At 39.7% G+C, this 20177-nt stretch overlaps 2 protein-coding genes across 5 annotated transcripts in view; both read left to right on the forward strand.

Moving 5' to 3' along the window:
* LOC119886704 (sodium-coupled neutral amino acid transporter 3-like) overlaps positions 1-17361 on the forward strand; it is a 42480-nt gene extending 25119 nt beyond the window's left edge. For all 4 annotated transcript variants that reach the window (XM_038697611.1, XM_038697609.1, XM_038697612.1 and 1 more), the window contains 12 exons: positions 2648-2721; positions 3052-3144; positions 3359-3440; positions 6930-7012; positions 8628-8686; positions 9073-9219; positions 10055-10134; positions 10570-10670; positions 11220-11344; positions 11487-11631; positions 12554-12657; positions 14257-17361. In XM_038697611.1, the coding sequence (XP_038553539.1) occupies positions 2648-2721; positions 3052-3144; positions 3359-3440; positions 6930-7012; positions 8628-8686; positions 9073-9219; positions 10055-10134; positions 10570-10670; positions 11220-11344; positions 11487-11631; positions 12554-12657; positions 14257-14361 (1198 nt within the window). In that variant the 3' untranslated portion in view covers positions 14362-17361. The remainder of the gene's footprint in view (positions 1-2647; positions 2722-3051; positions 3145-3358; positions 3441-6929; positions 7013-8627; positions 8687-9072; positions 9220-10054; positions 10135-10569; positions 10671-11219; positions 11345-11486; positions 11632-12553; positions 12658-14256) is intronic.
* A 1299-nt stretch (positions 17362-18660) lies between these two features.
* The window catches only part of LOC119885750 (guanine nucleotide-binding protein G(i) subunit alpha-2-like), a 64278-nt gene continuing 62761 nt past the window's right edge, over positions 18661-20177 (forward strand). The window contains exon 1 of the mRNA XM_038695967.1: positions 18661-19465. Coding sequence (XP_038551895.1) covers positions 19348-19465 — 118 coding nt within the window. The 5' untranslated portion in view covers positions 18661-19347. The remainder of the gene's footprint in view (positions 19466-20177) is intronic.

A 20177-nucleotide genomic window follows, 5' to 3' on the forward strand; every position in this document is an offset into this window, starting at 1 on the left:
TTTGAAGTTGCAATACATTTCCAGACTGTAGTGAAGACACGAGTGGATTAAGAGCAGTTTTTGGACTACAGTGAGAGCCACAATTTGACTCATGCTCTTAACTTAAAGTGGTCATATTATGCTCATTTTCAGGTTCATAATTTTATTTAAGGTTTGTACCGTAACAGGTTTAAATAGTGAAAAACACCATATTTTTTGTCATACTGTACATTGCTGCAGCTCCTCTTTTCACCCTGTGTTGAAAACTCCGTTTTAGCTATGATACGATACATCTCACTTCTACATGATCTTTGTTGGTAGTTGCACATACGCAGTTCCTAGTTAAGGACTACTAGCTGATCAGAATCAGAGAAGGACGGCTTGTGAAAAGCCGGTTCAGCTGTAGCCTACAGGTTGCCGACCAGCTTAGCAACATGGACTGGAGCAAGAGTTTCAGAGTGGTGAGTTATTAATCTGTAACAAATGTATCTTTCAAATATAAAGTTTTAACTGAGCTCTGTCTCTACATCACAGTAACAACTTTATGTCCATTGACTGCCTGGAGAGTACGTAGTGTTTGGAATAGAGAGGGGAGGCAGCAAGTGGACGTCTTGTCATGGAGTGTTTTTCCACCGTTTTTTTTTTGAAGGCATGTCTGACTAGCCGCTAGGCAAGCATTATGACACATGTTTTCTTGTGATGTCACAAGAAAGTGGAAGAAAAGACTGGACTACAAACGAGCTGTCAGGCATTTCAGAGCAGTGTTTTCTGTGGGAGATGGGAACGCCCTTTGGGCTGGACTTTGGACTTTTTCACTTGCATGCACAAAAAAGCTATATAACTCAATAAAGGAGAGGGTGAAGCCATTTATTATACCTAATGATTGTTTGGGAATGTCTTTTGTTTCTGTATGCCTCATGGCCTGACAGATTTTTGTTGGCGGCTGCAGAGGCTTCAGCAGGTCAGTGGCCCTGGCCCTGGTTGGAATGCAGCGGGGTGGAAAGCTGTGAGCAGAGCTACAGTGACCCAAGTGTGTCAGTCTGTCTGACTGTCAGCAGATCTGTCTTCCCACTGCCACTTGACTGACTAAATCCTCCACTGCAAGTCAACCCAACATTCTTTCACATAGTCTGAAAAAAAGACAAACAAGAAGAAAAACAACAAAAAAACTGCTTAACTGGCCAAGAGTCGAAGTCAAGATGAAAGACGTGCTGTCTGGCTTTTCCAAAAGGAGAGAGGAATGAAGGGAGAGTGTGTGTGTAAGAGAGAGAAAGTTAATGTCGCCAACAGTAACAACAAAAGAGCAAGGAAATAGAAAAGAGTTGGAATCAGGGTCAGGGAAAGTCAGTAGATAAGTTCCCAACACTGAAAAGTCTTAAAATAAATGTAAGGTCTAGTAGTTTGAAAATAAGTATTTAATTCTAGTAAAAGATGTAATGTGCAACTTGCAAGGGTGCTTATTTTTAACGTGTTGTTGTAGGTTTGTGGATACCGTTAAGAAATCATACTAATTAGTCAGTGTCTTGAACAGGGCTGCTTGTCATTTTTCAAAACTAGTGCTGATAGGGTCGCTGAAATAAAGCAATACATCTTTTGATACTTCACTTTGAGAAAAACAATAAATCTTGTTTGCAAAACTTTTTTTTTTGATTAAAGAAGCCAAAGTTCTACAATGTTAAATGTTGCCTTAAAGCAGGCAACCAAGGGAGAACTTTGCTTAAATAAAATACAAAAAAAGGGCAAATTCAGGATCTGTCTGAGCAATAAATGTGTAAAAAGAACACAAACCTGAGCAAACATTTGATACCAGCTTTCAGTACTTGACAGTTTTCAGTAGACACATTTTGGTTAGTTCCAAAAAAGTATTGAGGTTGAGCCCTAGTCTTAAAGCATTACATGAACTGTTAATGTCAAAATTGAATAAGTACATCCTCATAAATAAAAGCATCATGAATCAGCCTATGAATAAATACTCGTTTAGTCTATGGTAAAGACAGAAAAATTTAACCTTGCTCAGATTCTTCTCGGGAATGATTTTTAATGAGAGCATATTATTTGAGGATGGATTACAATTATTCCAGGAACCAAATAGATTAATCTAATAATCAAATAGAAAAGATGGAAGCGTATCATTGCAGCAGGATGCCTGAAGAGGAATAACATGTAAAAACGGTGAATATGAGTCAGTGGAGAGAGGATGATTGCAGTCCCTCTTGAGGAGGAATCTCTTACTGAAAATGGAAGGAATGACTGTTGTGACTGAAGTGGGTTATTCCACCAATGAGGAGCAAAGAGGATAAGATTAATGTTTACAAAGGATTTTCCTCATTCTGTCAATCTCAGCTTTGCATTGGAAATGTTTTGTTTTTTTTTAACTGTCCATCTGGGGTTTGTGTGTGTGTGTGTGATTATTTACTGTGGCAGAGGGGCTGACAGGGCAGCCTCCTTGGCTCAGCTTGAGTAACAACCCAGGGTAAAGGGAGGTCTTCTTCCAACACAATCTATGTACCGGGATTCCAGAAAATGTATGCTTGTGCTGCAGCTATATAAACTACATAAAATTTTCAGTTTTCAGTTCGTGAGAAAAATGAAAACATTTGGTTGAGTGGTGATTTAAAATGGCATTTCTGCAGTAATACTGGACATGTCTGTTGTATGTCTGTTTCAGGGTACTTCTAACAGTGGTGGCAGTCCTCTCATCATATTCCATCCATTTACTGCTAAAGTCCTCTGGTATTGTAGGTATGTATGTATCCTCACAATCTGCATCTTCTGATTCAAGGATTCAAGGAATGTGTTGTCATATGCAATAAAATGTCACGAGCACATTTCCCTGCAATGAAAAACTTCTGTCCTGGCTGCTCCCCAAACACCTTGGTGCCATCTACAAATTAGCGAAACCTCAGATGATAAGATCACAATGTGTGAACCCCCAGTATTCTATCAACTGCTGCATAAGTTGTCATGTACAAGCTTTATTAGATTTACAGTCACATTACAGCCCTATGCCCTTGTTAGTATGAGTTTTTAAAAACATTGATAACAACCTTTTATCTTGTATTTGTGGCTCAGGTATTCGTGCGTATGAGCAGCTGGGCTACAGGGCCTTTGGGACCCCGGGGAAGATGGCAGCAGGTATTGCCATCACGCTGCAGAACATTGGAGGTGAGGTCACACCTGTCCTCACACTTACGTATACATACATTTTTAAAATGTCCTCCTAGTGATCTGGGATAATGCTGATATTATTGTGTGAGTTGCTGTTTGGGATTAATATGTCCATGCTTATGTGTGACAGTGCTTTCATTGTTGTACTGTTCATAAGCCTCTGTGTAGTTTAGCACTAACTCATCAGTGTGTTTGTGTCTCCTTTCCACAGCCATGTCCAGTTACCTGTACATAGTCAAGTATGAGTTTCCTTTGGTCATCCAGGCCTTTCTGAGGGTGGATAAACCTGCAGGGTGAGCGGTCAATGCATGACATTCATACTATGCAGTAACACGGTGACTTCAGATCCGGGGAACACACTATGACTGAGATGTCATATGGGAAGGAGTGCATGTCTGATTTGTAATTAAGTGTTGATGTTAAACTCCAGTATGTCCTTGTGAGAAAATTACTGGTAAAAAATTTCAAATAGCAAATTCATAATTTTTATTTTTTCACTTAACTCAAAAGTTGTAATCCTTAAGATTTAAGTGCTAGTTAATCAGTGACACTCATGGTTAGTGGTGGTAATAGAAAGTGTAGATTAACACTACAAAATCCACACAGCTACTCTGTTAGAAATACAACAAAGGAGAAACAGATCCATTTACAGCACAGCCAAACAAACTCATGTTGTTTTAAAGCCAATAATTAGCCTTTTTCCATCTTGCCACGAGCAACTGCAAACTGACTTCAGCTGGAGTTGGAGATGTGCAGCCCGCCACCTGCAACTCCTCATCTAAAAGCTCTTTCTTTTTTTCCATTACTTCCTGCAATATTGGGGATGTTGGAAATGAATTGATTTAATGAAAATCTTAAGAATTATAACTTCAGTATCATGGCTCATGCTACAAATTGTGCTGATGATCACTGTATTCAAATGAAACGATCGAGTGCTGCCATGTCCTGCGTGTACAAAGATTTTAGCTTGCACAGAAAAGTTCTGTCAGGCTGTACCAATTGGCGTGCCTGGTGCTGCTCTGAATGTACTGAACAGCTGGTGTGAGAACAGCTGTGATAGTGACCCTGGAGGAGGAGAGCAGCACGGCCACCGAAAAACACTCACATCAAAACACAGCTAGACTCCACGGCCGAAAACATAAACCATGGGATATCACTGGCCACTGCAGGTGGCCTCTGAGACAAACAACACTCATTTCCTTGGAAGAGATTTCGAGTGTGATGTTACCCTCTTACTCCTCAACCCTTACCCCAGTTAGAACCTCTCCTTACCTACTTTTTCGGTTTCAAGAGAAGTGGGTGAGTAGGAGGAGCAGGGGTGAGAAATGTCCGCATATGCCCGGTTACACAACCCTGTATAAAATGGGCAAAGAGTTTCCTGGAACGTTTTGCCACAGACGGTTAGTCTGTCCCTAGTATTAAAATGCACAGTGGAGTGATGACATTTGGCTGCTTCTCACAAATATTACAACACGGATAACTAAAGACACAAGTACACGCACTGCTCTGATTTCAGGGAATGAAAACTGCCACCAAGTTTGCTCTTAAATGTTGATTGATTTATCCCACTATTTACAGTCACTATAGGAGTGATATAGTGCGACGTCATGGCCACATTGTTTCCTGGTGTGCGCTCATTCTTCTCTGTGTAGCAGCGCTTGGTGCTGTTGGTCACAGTCAACAATCACTGTTTATTTGAAAAGACAGACTAGATTGTCCCAGTGGCATTTCATCCTGTCAGTGGGTGTGTGTTTAGATTGCTAATCTGTACAGGGGGTGGACTAAATAACAGGGACACCTCAAAATCTGATGCAATAGAGTACAATAGCTCTGCAACAAGTACTACCTTATTATAGAATATAATTATAGTATAATGGTGGAGCTTGTAATAATAATTTAAAATTAATTACAGCTTACAGTGTTCAGTTTTTGTTGACTGTGTCTATGGATCATTATTTTTAATAGCAAGCTAAAATCAGATGAAAAAAATGCAAATAAAAGCAAACAATGACATTGTTTATTTTTCTTAATTTGAGGGATTCTGGTGGTGCGTAATCAGAAGCTGATTTGCATTTTACCCCCAAATTTTTCCTTCACTTTCTGGAAAGTATATTTAAAGTGTCTTCTTTCAGCAGGAAACACTAGAAAATTTGCATGCACAGGGATTGACAATCAAATTAACTGAAACTGACCTGCTCCTTTTAAAAGAATCCGCATCATAGGTTTTAGTTAAACTCTTTGATGGTAGTTTGTAGCGCTCTTCCACTGGCACACGGACACAGTGTCAACAAAAACAGAACATTATAAACTTTACAAAAACACAGTTGTTATTGTTGCATGGACATTGTATTGGACTATATGTATGTGGTTCCTGTTGTTTTGCAGATGGGTGTGTGTCTATTTGTGATGTGTGTTGCTTTTAACAAGCCTGACCCTGCTCGGCTCACATGCACAATCAATAAACACCTGGGGCTGTGTCTATGCGTTTGTGTGCATGTTCGTTCAACCAGTCAACTTATCAGAGAGCGAGACATCACTGTCGAGAGTGGTGTATGCATATTTGATTATTAAGTTTTTTGCACTATCCCTGATTATTGGTGATTGTGCATTTGTAAAATACTTCATGTTAGTGTGTATGTGTGTATCAGTGTTGATGAGATATTGTGTACCTGGTCCAGATGACCGGAGGGCCGGATGACAACAGGATAGATGAGCCTTTGCTTTTGTGAGATGTGTTTGTATGTGTGTGGCCAACAGATGTTGCATCTCTGCAGTGTCTCTCACCTGATAGAAGACAAGAAATTAATCACCCCTACGGTGTCAATCTAAAAATAGCTCAGAGAGGTTTGTTTCCTGGACTTGGCTGTGCATGAGATAGTAACATGTGGTGGGTTGTGTCAGTGGAATCTCGTTGTCACGTGTTTTTTCCAAACATCTCATATTCATGTCCTCCATTCTGTCAAAGTGGTGTTTTTCAGTTAGGCAATAGAATTTAACTACACTGCACAGTGTTTGCAGTTTGCATGCTGAGTAGGTTTCCTCCCACAGTCCAAAGACATGCAGGTTAGGTCACGGTTCTGGTTTCCCCCATCGCAACCCCACCCCTCAAAGAAATTTTTGACAAGCCATAAAAAAGCCTGTAAAATGTTTTAATGATTACTTATATGTTATATTTTCTCTAAATTTGATCTCAAAGAACACAGCCTAAATGCTGTTTCAAAGCCTTCTCCACACTGCCAGGATAATAATTCTGGAAGCCAAAGACTTGTAATTACATTTTAATTATTTTTGATGTCAAATGTATATTGTGTCTAAAGTACCAGAATCAGCCAACAACACTATCATTTGTAATTTGTGTGTCATGTTAAGTTCTCCTAAAAGCATCACTATAACCAATACTGAGGACATGACCTCTGTGTCCTAGCTACAGCCACAGTTCTTAGTGTCCAGTGGTACAGTGAGCAAAGAGGCTTATGTTTTTCCACTCTAGATATTTGATTTCATGGCAACCAGTTGAATGTGATTTGTGTTCATTTCTGCTCAGCTATGACTTGGCATTGTTGTGGAGATATAAAATAATTCCTTTATGAGTACCTCTGCTTTTTCTGCCACATAAGCCTTATTTTTGTGCACCTCACTTTCGATCTGTTCACGCACTTTTATCCTGTGCCCTCTCAATCAATAGCCGTCACAGTGCCAATGCTAACAGAATTGAGATTGAGAGGAGCGTTTGAGCCGACATCAATACATTTAATTCTCTGTGTCTTTCTGCCTCACTGCAGTGAATGGTACCTCAACGGGAACTACCTCGTGATCATTGTATCTGTTGCTGTAATATTACCACTTGCTCTCATGAAACAGCTGGGTGAGTATGTAATATCATGTGCTTCTTACAGTGGGTTACCAATTTCGTTTGTGTTTCAGCCTGGGCTTACATCTAAATCCTGTGTTGTGTTACGTTTCACATGATTAGGCTTTGACTACGACTATGTAACAGCAGCCACTGCAGCTACAAATGACAATTACGGGATAGTATCAGATTCTGAACTACTGTTTGGCATTAAGCTAAAATGCTAACTAACTGCAGCACAAGTGGAAAAGAGTAATAACATCAGCCAACTGACTCAGTAATGTCAGCGTTATTTACCTAAGTTTGCTAAAATTAGTCACCATGTGTTGTTTCTTCTCTCAAAAGTTACATAGTCTCGCAAAAATACTTAAAGAATAATGAAAAATCCCCAGATATGAAAATATTATGTATTTGTTAATAAAATGTGGTACATTACTCTATGTGGAAATTCTTTACTTTTCCTAGCTTGCCAACTTTTCCCCCCAACATAGTGCAGGGCTAGGGGCGGAAAAGGAGCAGTGGAGCTCATAGGGTCTAAATTGTTGCAAAAATTTGATACCCACATGTGGATGTGTTTTTATTATTTAAGGGTGTGTTCATTTCTATGTTAAAGTTTTATTTTCAGTTTAGATTTTTTTTAGAGCTAACTGAGCCTGCTCCCTCATTCCCCTTTCCTCTTCTTCCACTGTTGTCCTGGCTAATGCACCTGCTTCTTCAGGTCACACCTGAAGCAATTGTGTGTGTGGCCATGTCTGATAATTGGCAACACACTGCTAGATTGACAAGAGTTCATTCATTTTAACAGAATAAGTCGTTTCTGACACACACAAATCCAATGTGTAGCACAGGGTTGGTCATGCAGTCTGTCTGCATCACAGTGCTTTAGATGAGCGAGTACATGAAACAAATACAGAGAGAAATAAGAAAAAAGCAGGGAAAGCCAGTTTGGAAGTGGGAAAGGGAGGTGTATTGGCTGACCTCTTGTAAGAAGTCTGTCTCCTGCCAAGAAATTAAGGACAACAGAGCCAGTCGATGCAGTCCAGTAATGAGCTGTGACCCCCTCAGCACATTAAATAAGTCTAGTCCACGACAAGGCTTGCATAACAGACAGCAGAAGGTACAGTTCAGCAGGAAAATGCTTCTTTGCCTCACTAATGAGTAGTTAGTTAAGCTGAGATGGGAGATATTATACATAGTTTAAATTAGTAGGGGTGGGAATCACCAAAGGCCCCACCATATGATATTATCACGATACTTATGCCATGATACGATATTATTGCGATATTATTTTAAACATATTGCAATGTATTGGAATCTATACATTTTTTTCAATTAGAAATTGTGTCCCCAAAGGAAAACTCTTTTTCTAGTGGACTGAAAAATCAATTGAATGTATTATTATAGTACCAATAAAGTCAAATTTTCATGTACAATTTATATAATAATAGATCGATAGTTGGCGTCTGTGTATCGATACAGTATTGCCACGGAAAATATTGCGATACTATGCTGTATCGATTTTTTCCCCCACCCCTATAAATTAGCGTATTCTACCTGTTATCTGTGGTGTAATATATTTCGGAGAAATGCTAATGAATGAATGTGTCTAATGTGTGAATGTGTCTTTTAGGATACCTGGGATACACCAGTGGCTTCTCACTGAGCTGCATGGTTTTCTTCCTCATTGCGGTATGTCCTCTGACTGTTGGTAATCATACATGTAAACTATAATATGTATTGCTTCTTGTCTGTTGGCAGAGACATCAATGCAGCATATTCAGATGCACTGGGATTAGTCTGTAACAAGATTTTCTTTTCACCTTCCCACCACCTCTTTAGTATTCCCTACTCTCTCTACTCATTGCCATGGAGTAATGTTTGCAGGCTGCGGTTCCAGGCTGTGTTGGTTCTCTGTCTTTCTCTGACCTAGTTTTGGCTGTGTGAGCTGTAATCCACGCATTGCTCTCTCTCTCTTTCTCTGGCTCTCTCAGTGCCATATTTTTTTGCTTGTCTGTATGCTGACTGTGTCCCATAGCCTTTGTTTCTGCTTAATAGCTCTCCTCTGCACTGTACAGGTCATCTACAAGAAGTTCAATATCCCATGTCCATTTGCGGACTTTTCATTCAATAGCACTGCCAGCGTGCTGAATGTCAGTGTCACCGACCCTGGTGGGGAGGATGATCCTGCCTGTATTCCCAAAATGGCCAACCTCAACTCACAAGTAGGTTTACGCATGTCAGTCAGAAACTGCAAATCTACCTCCACCGCCATGGCCACTGACAGACACTCACTTATGTCATAGTCATCTTCAGCATGTTGCCAGTGAAAGTTCACAACTCAAGCATGTAAATCACACTTGGTTTGAAGCACTCAGTTGCACTCAAGAAGAGATCAGGGCTTTTATCAAGCTGTTAATGATAGACAATTGTCTGTGATGAATGCAAGGCTCGGAGATGGACAGTGACCCCTGAGCTGCCTGCCCCTGCCAGCAGAACAATAAAAATTGCTTTGGCATTCTGTTGCTCCCAGTGAGATCATCAAGTTTGCCCTTTGTAGGCCAAAGAAAGGTAATGAATGAAATGGAAAGACCTGGCATTTCTCTAAGTACTCTTATTTATTTACACAGGGTACATACCTTCACAACAGGAGAGGACTCCCGAAAGTCTCTTAATCACAGCTAAATGTTTAAATTTGTAACATAACATTACTTAATTTTATTGAAGCAATTTTACTTTCCAGAGCATTAGCAAATGCTAACTAGTTGTTCCTAAATGTTTTAAATCCGATCAAGTGTTTATTAGCATCCCTTAAAGATGTATGAAATTTTCCTAACCCAGGCTGGTTAAACCAATCCCTGCTGCTTAGTAGCTTATAATTTAGGCATTCTTAAACAGGCTAAAGTTGGTCCGCAGCCAGGCCCAAGTTAATCACAGGGAAACAATTAGCTCTCTGTGATGTGTCTAAGGGAGTAATGGGCAGTACAGCGCGAGGTTGGTGGTAAGACGTCTGGTATGGCGCTGCTGTATCTATGGTGACGTGTTGGGCTTCATTTTCAGACGGCCTACACCATCCCCATCCTGGCGTTCGCCTTTGTGTGCCACCCCGAGGTGCTGCCAATCTACACAGAGCTGCGCAAGTATGTTCTTATGGTGGAAAGGTCCTGCTAACTTTTGGACAAGAAATCAGTTGCATTACAAAGGGGAAAGCTACTATGTCTGATTTGTGCTTGGCTGATCGCAACCTAGTCACATGCACTGCTTTCACTTTATTTTGAAATGCGTTGGCACTGCTTGTATAATGTAGCATGTTGTTAGTTTAAATTTATCATCTTGGTTTGAACCACTGTTGCTTGTCTCCCTAAGATTAAGTGTGACATGTTATTGAATCTTTGAGACATATTTCAGCAACAAATGTAGCCCCGCAGCTGAAGATGGTATTTTATGGTAACTGGGCTACATGCTTAGTGTGTGAGCTCATACAGTAATTTGACAGTGGATGTCCTGATGTTATGTGTGTGTGTGTGTGTGTGTGTGTGTGTGTGACATCACATGGCAATATCTTCTGATTTCAGTCCCACCAAGAAAAAGATGCAGCATGTGGCCAACATCTCCATTGCAGTCATGTACAGCATGTACTTCCTGGCTGCCCTTTTTGGATACCTAACTTTCTATGGTGAGGCCTGGTCCTCCTCCCATTGCAGAATATTCTGTCTCTCTCTTTGTCTTGTGTGATCTGTCTGTCTATATCTATCTATCTGTCTATCTATCTATCTAGTCATTTTTGCTACACTGCCTAATTTTTGCTTCTTTATTTCTTTATTCATGCTTCTAATTAGTTAACTGTAATATTGTCATATTTGTTTTCATATGGCATATTATTACAAATGAATGCCACAGCAGAACAGTAATCCTGAAGGCTGAAAAGCACCATGATGCCTCTGCCCCCTCTAGTGGTCATATTGTACATCTTACGATAACCATTTAATCTCCTAATGTGTAACTGTACTGAAAAGGCATCATGATTTATGAAGGTAATTTGTACCTATATTTTGGATCTTAATAAAGCATGATTTCTGCATTAGTCCAATTAGTATTTGTTATGATATACTATCAAATTTTATTACTACAAGTTGTTTTGCCAGCTGGTTTTTAGGAAGTGGTGTTCCCTCATCATTCTTGCAGCTACTCTATTCTATCCCTCCTCTCTTTTGATCTCTTTCAGGTGAAGTGGAAGCAGAGCTGCTTCACACCTACAGCCGTATTGACCCGTATGACACTTTGATTTTGTGCGTGCGTGTGGCTGTGCTCACTGCTGTCACACTCACTGTTCCCATTGTGCTCTTTCCTGTAAGTACAATTTCAGCACCTTAGGTTTACATGTTGGCTCACTTGATAAAGTTATAAAAACAGTAGTTTTCTTGATGCAGCGAATCTACGTTGTATTAAAATACAGTAAAACAATTGAAAATGGCTTTTTTGTTATGATCAGGTACGGAGAGCGATCCAGCAGATGGTGTTTCCCAACAAGACCTTCTACTGGCCCCGTCACATCGCCATTGCTGTCATTCTGCTCACTTTCATCAACCTGCTGGTCATCTTTGCCCCCAACATCCTGGGCATTTTTGGAATCATTGGTAGGTTAGACCAACCCTGGCACAAGGGTGGGTTGGACGCATAAAACACCAACATTAAGGCAGACTCAGTTACTAGCAGAGGCACCCTGAAAAATCCTGATTAACTTTCATGTTCTCTTTAAAGCATACTTGGCCAACCCTCCCGATTTTCCCAGTTTCCTCACAGGCTCACAAATCTCCTGTATTTCTCCTGATTTATGACAGATGTTCACAACTTTTTTTCCTTTTCATTACCACAACCTGTTTCTGGCACTGTACAGTGTATAGAAGCCCTACATTTCTCTCTCTACTGTTCCCACCCGGACAACAATACAGCTACACCAAATGTTGTTTCCTAGCATGCACGTGACATGGAAGAACCCCCCAGGGTTCAGGGTTCTTAAATCGTCAGGATTTTTCATGTCTCAAGGCTGGCAAGGATGCTTTAAACTCTGGGTATCAGTAGTAATATTATTTACGCCTACATATTTCATATTTACACTTTCTTATATATTATATTATATTTCTATATATAACAGTTCTGATAATATACGTTGGTATTCTGGATATTCCAGGACTTTAACGGAAAAGATAAAGAAGACATATCCAAGATTTTGAGAACAGCAATTAAATATCTGGAAAGAGATCTTATTCAGTGTCTCTGATCATTTTTGTGGGGTGAAGGCCACCCAGCAGTACTTTTACAGATCCATCCAAGTGTCCAACAGACTCATTCTCACTTCAAACATTAAATTCAAAATCCACATATCAATTAATTTCTGTTGGTGGAACAAAATAAATATAAACATCCTTATCTACTAATTTCCATAAAATCACTACAGTGCTGGCAGACTGGCAGCAGCACTTAATGAGAACTGCAGGGAGTGAGAATTCATAGAAGATGAAATTCATGAATAATTTTGTGTTTTTGTCTGCTTTCCAGGTGCCACATCTGCCCCTTGTCTCATCTTCATTTTCCCTGCTGTCTTCTACATTCGCATTGTACCCAAAGAAGAGGAGCCACTGCGCTCGGTTCCCAAAATCATGGTGAGCATCTAATGAGAATAACAGAAAAGTTCAGTTTAGTTGCATTTATTTTAGGTAAGTTGAGGTTATATAAAGATGATCTGTCTAAAGGTATAGCATCAATATACAGTAGAAGCTCTGTGGATTGAAAATGACAATATTTAAAATAAAATAAAAAGGTTTGTATCAACAATTGTAGTGCAGAAATGCCAAAGATATGCTTGAGGAAATTTGGAAAAAGTGATACCATGACTTTCATTCAGTCATATTGCCACAGGTGTATCAAATCAAGCACCTAGAGATGCAGTCTGCCTTTACATACATTTGTGAAAGAATTGGTTGTTCTGAAGTGCTCACTCAATTCAAGCGAGGTACCGTACCCCAGTCAGTTTGTGATATTTCTTCCCTCTCGTAGATGTTCCACGATCAACTCTATGTGGTATTATTGCAATGTGGAGCATTTAGGAACCACAGCAACTCAACCACAGAGTGAGGCGCACAGTGCCTCAAAGTCGCCAACGTTCTGCTGACTCAATAACTGCAGATTTCTTAGTCTCCTCTGGCATTAACATCAGCACACAAACTGTGCGCTCGACCTTCATGGCATGGGTTTCCATTGCCGAGCAGCTGCATGCAAGCCTTACATGACCAAGCACAATGCCAAGCATCGGATGAAGTGGTGTAAAGCAGGCTTCCACAGGACTTGGTAAATGCCAGGAGAACGTTACCTGCCTGACTGCATTGCGCCAATTGTAAAGTTTAATGGTGGAGGGATTATGCTGTGGGGTTGTTCTTCTGGGGCTGGCCTAGGCTCCTTAGTTCCAATGAAGGGAAATGTTAATGCCTCAGCTTACCAAGGCATTTTGGAAAATTCTATGCTACCAATTTTGTGGGAACAGTTTGGGGAAGGCTCTTTTCTTTCCCAGTATGACTGTGCCCAAGTGCACAAAGCAAGGTCCATAAAGGCATGATTGGATGAGTTTGGTGTGGAAGAACTTGACTGGTCCACATAGAAAACCTTCCCAGGACAGTGGAAGCTGTTATAGCTGCAAAGGGAGGACCAACTCCATATATAATGAATCCTATGGATTCATAATGGGATGTCATAAAATCGCCTGTAGGTGTGTCCCAATACTTTTGTCAATAAAGTTTATCTAGCGTCACTGATATGTGTGCTCAGAAGTGCGCTCTGTTGCACATGTAAGCGCACCCAGTAGTCTCGGTCACGGTGTACTGACACATCCTGGAGTACATGTCTATCTCACTGCAGCATGGTGACAATTTAAACTGGAATTAAACAAGAGGTCAGAGGACTAAAAAGGTTCTCAGGTGCCATCCAGGGAAAAAAACGTATAAACTAATTTAAAGATTTTTTAAATTCCCAAATATTGAAATCTGTATCGACCTCAAAAAAGACCTAAAAATCAGTATTGGTTGTGATTTTAGCCCATTGGTAAAGTCACACGGAAACATTTGTTTTTGTTTAAGTCATTCACATAATGATTTACTGTGGAAGTTGCTGTAAATATCCTGACTGAAAATTATGCATCCAGTTGATGATCTCTGCGTCTCCTGTTCTCTGTTACTCTCTTTAACTCAATCGCTCGTTCTCTCTTCTAGGCTGCCTGTTTTGCTGGGATAGGCTTCCTGTTTATGATAATGAGTCTCAGCTTTATCATCATTGATTGGACATCCGGCACCAATAACGCCAGCAGTGGTCACTAGGCATCACCTTCCTTTTTTTTTTTTCTTTCCGATTTTATATTGTTGATTTAGATTTTTGCTGTAATGTTTTTATTTTGAAAAATGCTCGTGAAAAATGTCCGATCTTTTACATCAGAAAATATTGGCCACAGAGGGGGGAGTCTAGAGTTGAGGAAGGGTCTTCACAAAAAGCTCTCACTCTAATGACGTTACTTTGTACTGTGCATCCTGCCTAACAGTGACTGCAGATCCAGGCCAGTAGACTTTCTTGGAAAGTTGATAGTGAATTTACAAAATAGGCCAGGTGCATAAAGATTAATGCTGACATTTGGAGGCTGTGCCTTGTGAGATGGATGTAGAAAACAGAAAAGTAACTAGAGAAAGCTGCTGTCTTTATACGCCTGTCCCGTTGTTGGTTGTGAGCATCGGCCATCACACCTGCTATCCCTCTTTTGTCCTAAGATCCTTTATGATCTGCAAACTGCTACTCAGATTATAGGACACAATCTGAGGCACCTCTCGTTTGAACTGTTGAATGAGAGAAATGCATTGAACGATAGACAATTCTTTTATGATTTTAAGTCTGTTATTATTATTCTAAGTTATTTGAATAACTACAACTTTGCTATTCTGTGCAACTGCAGAGGAATGTGATAGTACAGGCTATTGCACAGAAAGAAAGATAGGTTAAAGGAATAGTTCAGCATTTTCGGGAAATACGCTTAATTTGTTGCAGAGAGTTTGATACCACTCTCGTGTCTGTACAGTAAATTTGAAGCTATAGCCGGTTAGTTTAGCGTAGCTTAGCTTAGCATAGCATATTGACTGGAAAGTGTCAAACTATTCCTTTTTAAGGTGTGCAGCCTTTAGCTCCTACTCCACTAACTTTTGCTGCTGCTGTGTATTTTAAGGTTTGGAGGTATTAACATTCTCCCCTCTGACAGAGCAAGGGGAACCACAGAAGTGGTACCGTTTTGTGAGCACATTTATCCTAACATTCCTACACAATATGATCTAGATGTATATTTTTGTTATTAATCACTACTTGATGAAAACCTCAGAGGACATGATCCTCAGCTAGGTCGTACATGAGGAGATCAATATCAGAGAGGCAGGTTTCAGGTTAAGAACATTTTTAAATGGTTCTTGGCTGTCCAGATCAATACATAGAATAATGCTTATATTGTACACAGAGTTTTCTTTTCTGTATTACCATGTAAATGACAGTGATAAATGGTACTGAAGACCTCATCAGTTGGAATGTACAGATCAGAGTGATAAATGAAAAGACGAAAGTTACCACTCAGTGTTCTTAATCATTGAGTAGGGATGATTTTTACCTGGAAGATTTGATGTGTTGTTTCTGCACATTTACTGGAAGTAATCAGAGATAACCAAAATGTGTTTTTAAAAAACAACAGGGTCACTTCATGAAGTGGTTAGTAACAGTTTGGTGTCTGTAAATATTTCTGTGTGCAGCACAAGCTTGATCCCTAACAAAGTCTCTAACAATCTTGAAAAGTTGAAGGTTAGCAATAGCACTTTCCTTTGAAGAGCACAACCTCTTGTAGCCAATAATGAAACACAAGCAAATGATTTGTGAGAAATTAACATATTTGATAGATGTGATTCAAAGGTGTGTTCCTTTGCATAACTAAATCATTAATAAATTAATCTAATGTAGATTACGAGACAATGTATCGATGGTATAATATGGATGTCAAACACTACTTGAAATGAAGTTAGCTTTCCTGTGAAACCCTGCCATCATTAGTTTCCTCCTCTGGTCCGTTCCGTAGATAAAAAAAACTAATTAGTTGGAGTAGTACTGTTGGAGGTTTTTAAGTGTCCGTGTTGTTTAAAAAAGAAAACATGGCTCCACAGTATTTGAACTATACTACCTATATGCGTTTGTGTCGTTACACCTGGACCTATACTCTGATCTGAAGTATAATTCGAGTATTTGTCTCCTACCATTGATAGATTAACTGTTGTTTTAAACCTCATGTGTAATGTTTATTCGGCGTATCAGTTGAATCTGATTCAGTAATGAAATGCAAGATGCAAAACCATGTTAATGATCAATTTTATGTTTTTTTTCTTATATTTGTCTTTTATAGTCTGTGGTATATCATCAGTGGTATAGTTTGGGTCACTTCTGACTTCCTCGCTGCTTCTTGGCAGACAGTAACCCACTAACCTGGAGTTGTTAGTGAGCTGGTATACTTGCCTACATTTCATTGTTTTTTTAAAATGATAAATTCTGTTACACCAGACAATATGGGTATTGTATGTATGGGTATTGAGTATGAGTATTGTCCTGTCAATTTGTTACACGACAAACCTCTTTTAATCCCCCTTTTTTTTCTCATTATATCTAGATATTTGGTTGTCTTTATGTGTCTGTGTGCAGGGGGAATCATCTGAATCAGCCACTGGGACATAACTTATATTTAGTGTTTATCCAATGCAAGGTTATATTTATCCACAGCTTCCTGTTCCTAGTTTGACCTTAGTTTTTGGCTGTATGTGTGATACAGCTATTTGGGAAATGTAATGGGTGTCATAAAGAGTTTTTCAATAGTATGCACACAGAAAATACTTCAAAACCTCGCAACATGCAAAAAATAAAAATAAGCAAGAGGTGAGTATCAGTGGCTGATACAAGATGATCTCTGAGGACCTCTCTTTAGATCTTAGTGTTGCTTAGTGTCTCCCTCTTTCTGTGATTTATTGAAACGTGTATGATTGAATAGTAACATATTAAATATTGACATTGGCCAGCATTTATAAATAATGTATATAAATGTATACCCTTTATATTCTATATGCATATCTAGTTTGTACAATGTAAATAGCAAAGTTTTAGTCCAATTAAAAATATAAATGTAATCATTTTCAAAGTGCTTTTAAACCTATTTGTCCTTCGATTCATGTCGATTTTCTCTATATATTTTAATATGTTGCTGGCAGTTATTGTACTGTAAACAATGTTGCAATAAAGATAATGAGGTAACAAAACTTTGATCTTTCATCATCTATCAGATATGATGATCAGGAAACTACAGGGTTTTTTTTCTCCCATTGTCCTTCACCCTATTAAATGGAACAGAAAGTTATATATGGACTGAGTAAGTAATCATTCCTTATATTTTATACAGATCAAAAATTCCAACGTTTTTTATCAGTCCTGAATGAAACACTTTCATAATGCCACAATTCTTTGACCTATATAATATATTTTTCAATATATAATGCATTTTTCATATATATTTTCGTATATTATGTGAGAAGCAAAATCAGAACAGCTTTAAATGGACCACAAAGGCAGTTTAAGCTGTAAGCAGTATAACCTGAAATCTTAACAATATTTTTTTTAGTGAAGACACATATGTGTATTATATATATATATAGTTTCACAATATATAATTATATTTCACCTAAATGAAATAACTAGCATTGTCTCTTCTATTTGGCAAAGAAAACATGTTTGCAGTGCACAAATAGTGCAAGAAAAGAGATTATTTCTTCTCTTGAGGGTCAGGAGACAGTCCACAAGGTGACACTATAGAGCTGTACAGGCATTAGCTGTGGCGCTACAAGAACGTCATGCAGCATGAGAAGGTTAGGTTTTTTTTAGAGCATCTACATTTATTCATTTAGCTGACGCTTTTATCCAAAGCGACAATTGCTATACATGTCAGAGGTCACACGCCTCTGGAGCAGCTAGGGGTTAAGTGTCTTGCTCCGGGACACAATGGTGGATGTCTCACAGTGGGAATCGAACCCAGGTCTCCCACACCAAAGGCAAGTGTAAGATTAAGAAAATGTTCAAAAACATTATATGTGAATGAGACAAAATATGTCACCAACACTGATAAATGACTCAGAAATATGAAAAGTGTTTGATTTGTTCATCTATTTCTGTTTTATGCTGGTGTGTTTCTTTATCATACATAGGCCTATATATATTTATTTTGTTTTGTTTCACTGCTATTTCTAATAATAATAATAATAATAATAACATATAATAAATATTTAGGTAGGATATCCACACAAGACATGCTACTAGTTATTGATGCTATGCTAGCTATTAGCTAGAAGTGTAGCCTAATAAAAAAAATAAACAAACAAAAACATCTAGTCTATCTAATCTCTTCTCGGGGTATCACATAAACAAAAAAAATTCATGTGAACTGGAAAGTTGAAGGCAGATGAGACAGCGCTTAAGGAAACAGTTGACTACATTTCCCATGAAGCACTCCTAGTGGGCGTATTTCTTTTTTTGCTGGTGAAGGTTGTCCCTGCTGCTGTTCAGTGAGGTGACGGCGCTGTCTCGCTGTTTGTCGGGAGAAGGGGAACTTCACGGCGGCTGCGGGTGTGGCTTCAAATGTGATAAATCTCAACGCGGGGAAGAAATGCGCAGCGGCAGTAGGGATAAAACCAGAAAAACATATAACGCAGCAAAGATACATATCCTCTGAAAAGTGCTTAGTGCCTGTCCGGTAGCCTGAGTGGCAGCAAGAATCCGTGTGCTCGTTTTTCAACAGCTGGAATACTTTTTCTTTTTGTGAGTGCTGAACTTCGTGGCCCCTTCTCGCGTGTTTAACCTGCTCGGATGGTCTGCGGGAGCTACCGAATTACTTAAGACAAACGTCGCCAAAAAGTTTTTTTTACGGTCTCTGGACATCTTCTCCACTCTCACAAGAAACCACCAATGTGGACCAACTGACTGAACAACCGACGAGTCTTTGGGGCTTTCACGCGTTAGAAACCCAAGTTCACGTCGCAGAAGAAACTCGTCTCTTTATGTTTATGATTTTCGGTCCCTCTCGCTAATGAACGGACTCTGTCACGTTTGTCGCCAGACATCAAAAAGGGAAGTCGCCTTGCTCAACTTCAACCCTTGTTTTTTAAAATAAGGGGTTTTCAGGCTCGGCCGTTAATATTTTTTCCTAGGTGATATTTTCCCACTAAGCAGCAGTCCTGAAGCGCGCACTAGGAACCATGGGTTGTACAGTTAGTCAGGAAGATAAAGCGGCGGCCGAGAGGTCTAAAATGATTGATAAAAACCTGAGAGAAGATGGAGAGAAGGCGGCGAGGGAAGTGAAACTGCTGCTGCTGGGTGAGTGGTCTCACAACACCCATATCTGGCTTGCAAACGAGCCACATTGATGGTTACAGACGAATTGCGCAACAGCACGAAAAGACAATTTGCGCAAATATGGCAGACAAAAAGTATTTGAGTGAGTCAGGTTTTCTTTAGCCAATGCTATTAATAGTAACACAAATGTGGCCTTCAGTGCTATCCCTCACACTGTTGGAGTGTTTTTCCTAACCGCACCAGACCTAGTTTGAATTGTTGGGGTGTTGGGAGTGTTCACCCACCTCCTGAAGGGACAGACGTGGCATCAGCAATGCCACCAGAAGTGCAGTCTGTGTGAGTGCAGTCCGGTGCACTTAACTTGCCACTGCCCAAGTTTATATGTAAAGAAAAAACACATCCGTGTGTGTGCTTTGCCTTCACTCTGGGCTCTGCTTTGAGGTAAACATATGGGCTTTACTGAGGATGTTTGGGATTGAAACAGCTCCCTGGAGCACATGCCCCTTTTCCCAGCAAGCAAGGATGTGAGGACATTTGTTAAAAGCTAAATCCTGGATGTTGAGTGAGTGAGCGAGCAGAGCATCTTGGTTTGGAGTGGTTTCCTCCCACCAGGACTGAAGTGAGGGGTCAGACATGGCAGGGTCTGTTTGATAATGAGTGGGCTGCTGTTTGGACATAGTGTGAGCACCCCTGACTGTTCCCAGCACTGGCTAGAGCTCTCTCTCTCTCTCTC

The sequence above is a fragment of the Micropterus salmoides genome, unplaced genomic scaffold, assembly GCF_014851395.1.
Source record: "Micropterus salmoides isolate LMB-PRFRI ecotype aquatic unplaced genomic scaffold, ASM1485139v1 Ms_hic_scaffold_4, whole genome shotgun sequence".
Classification (NCBI taxonomy): domain Eukaryota; kingdom Metazoa; phylum Chordata; class Actinopteri; order Centrarchiformes; family Centrarchidae; genus Micropterus; species Micropterus salmoides.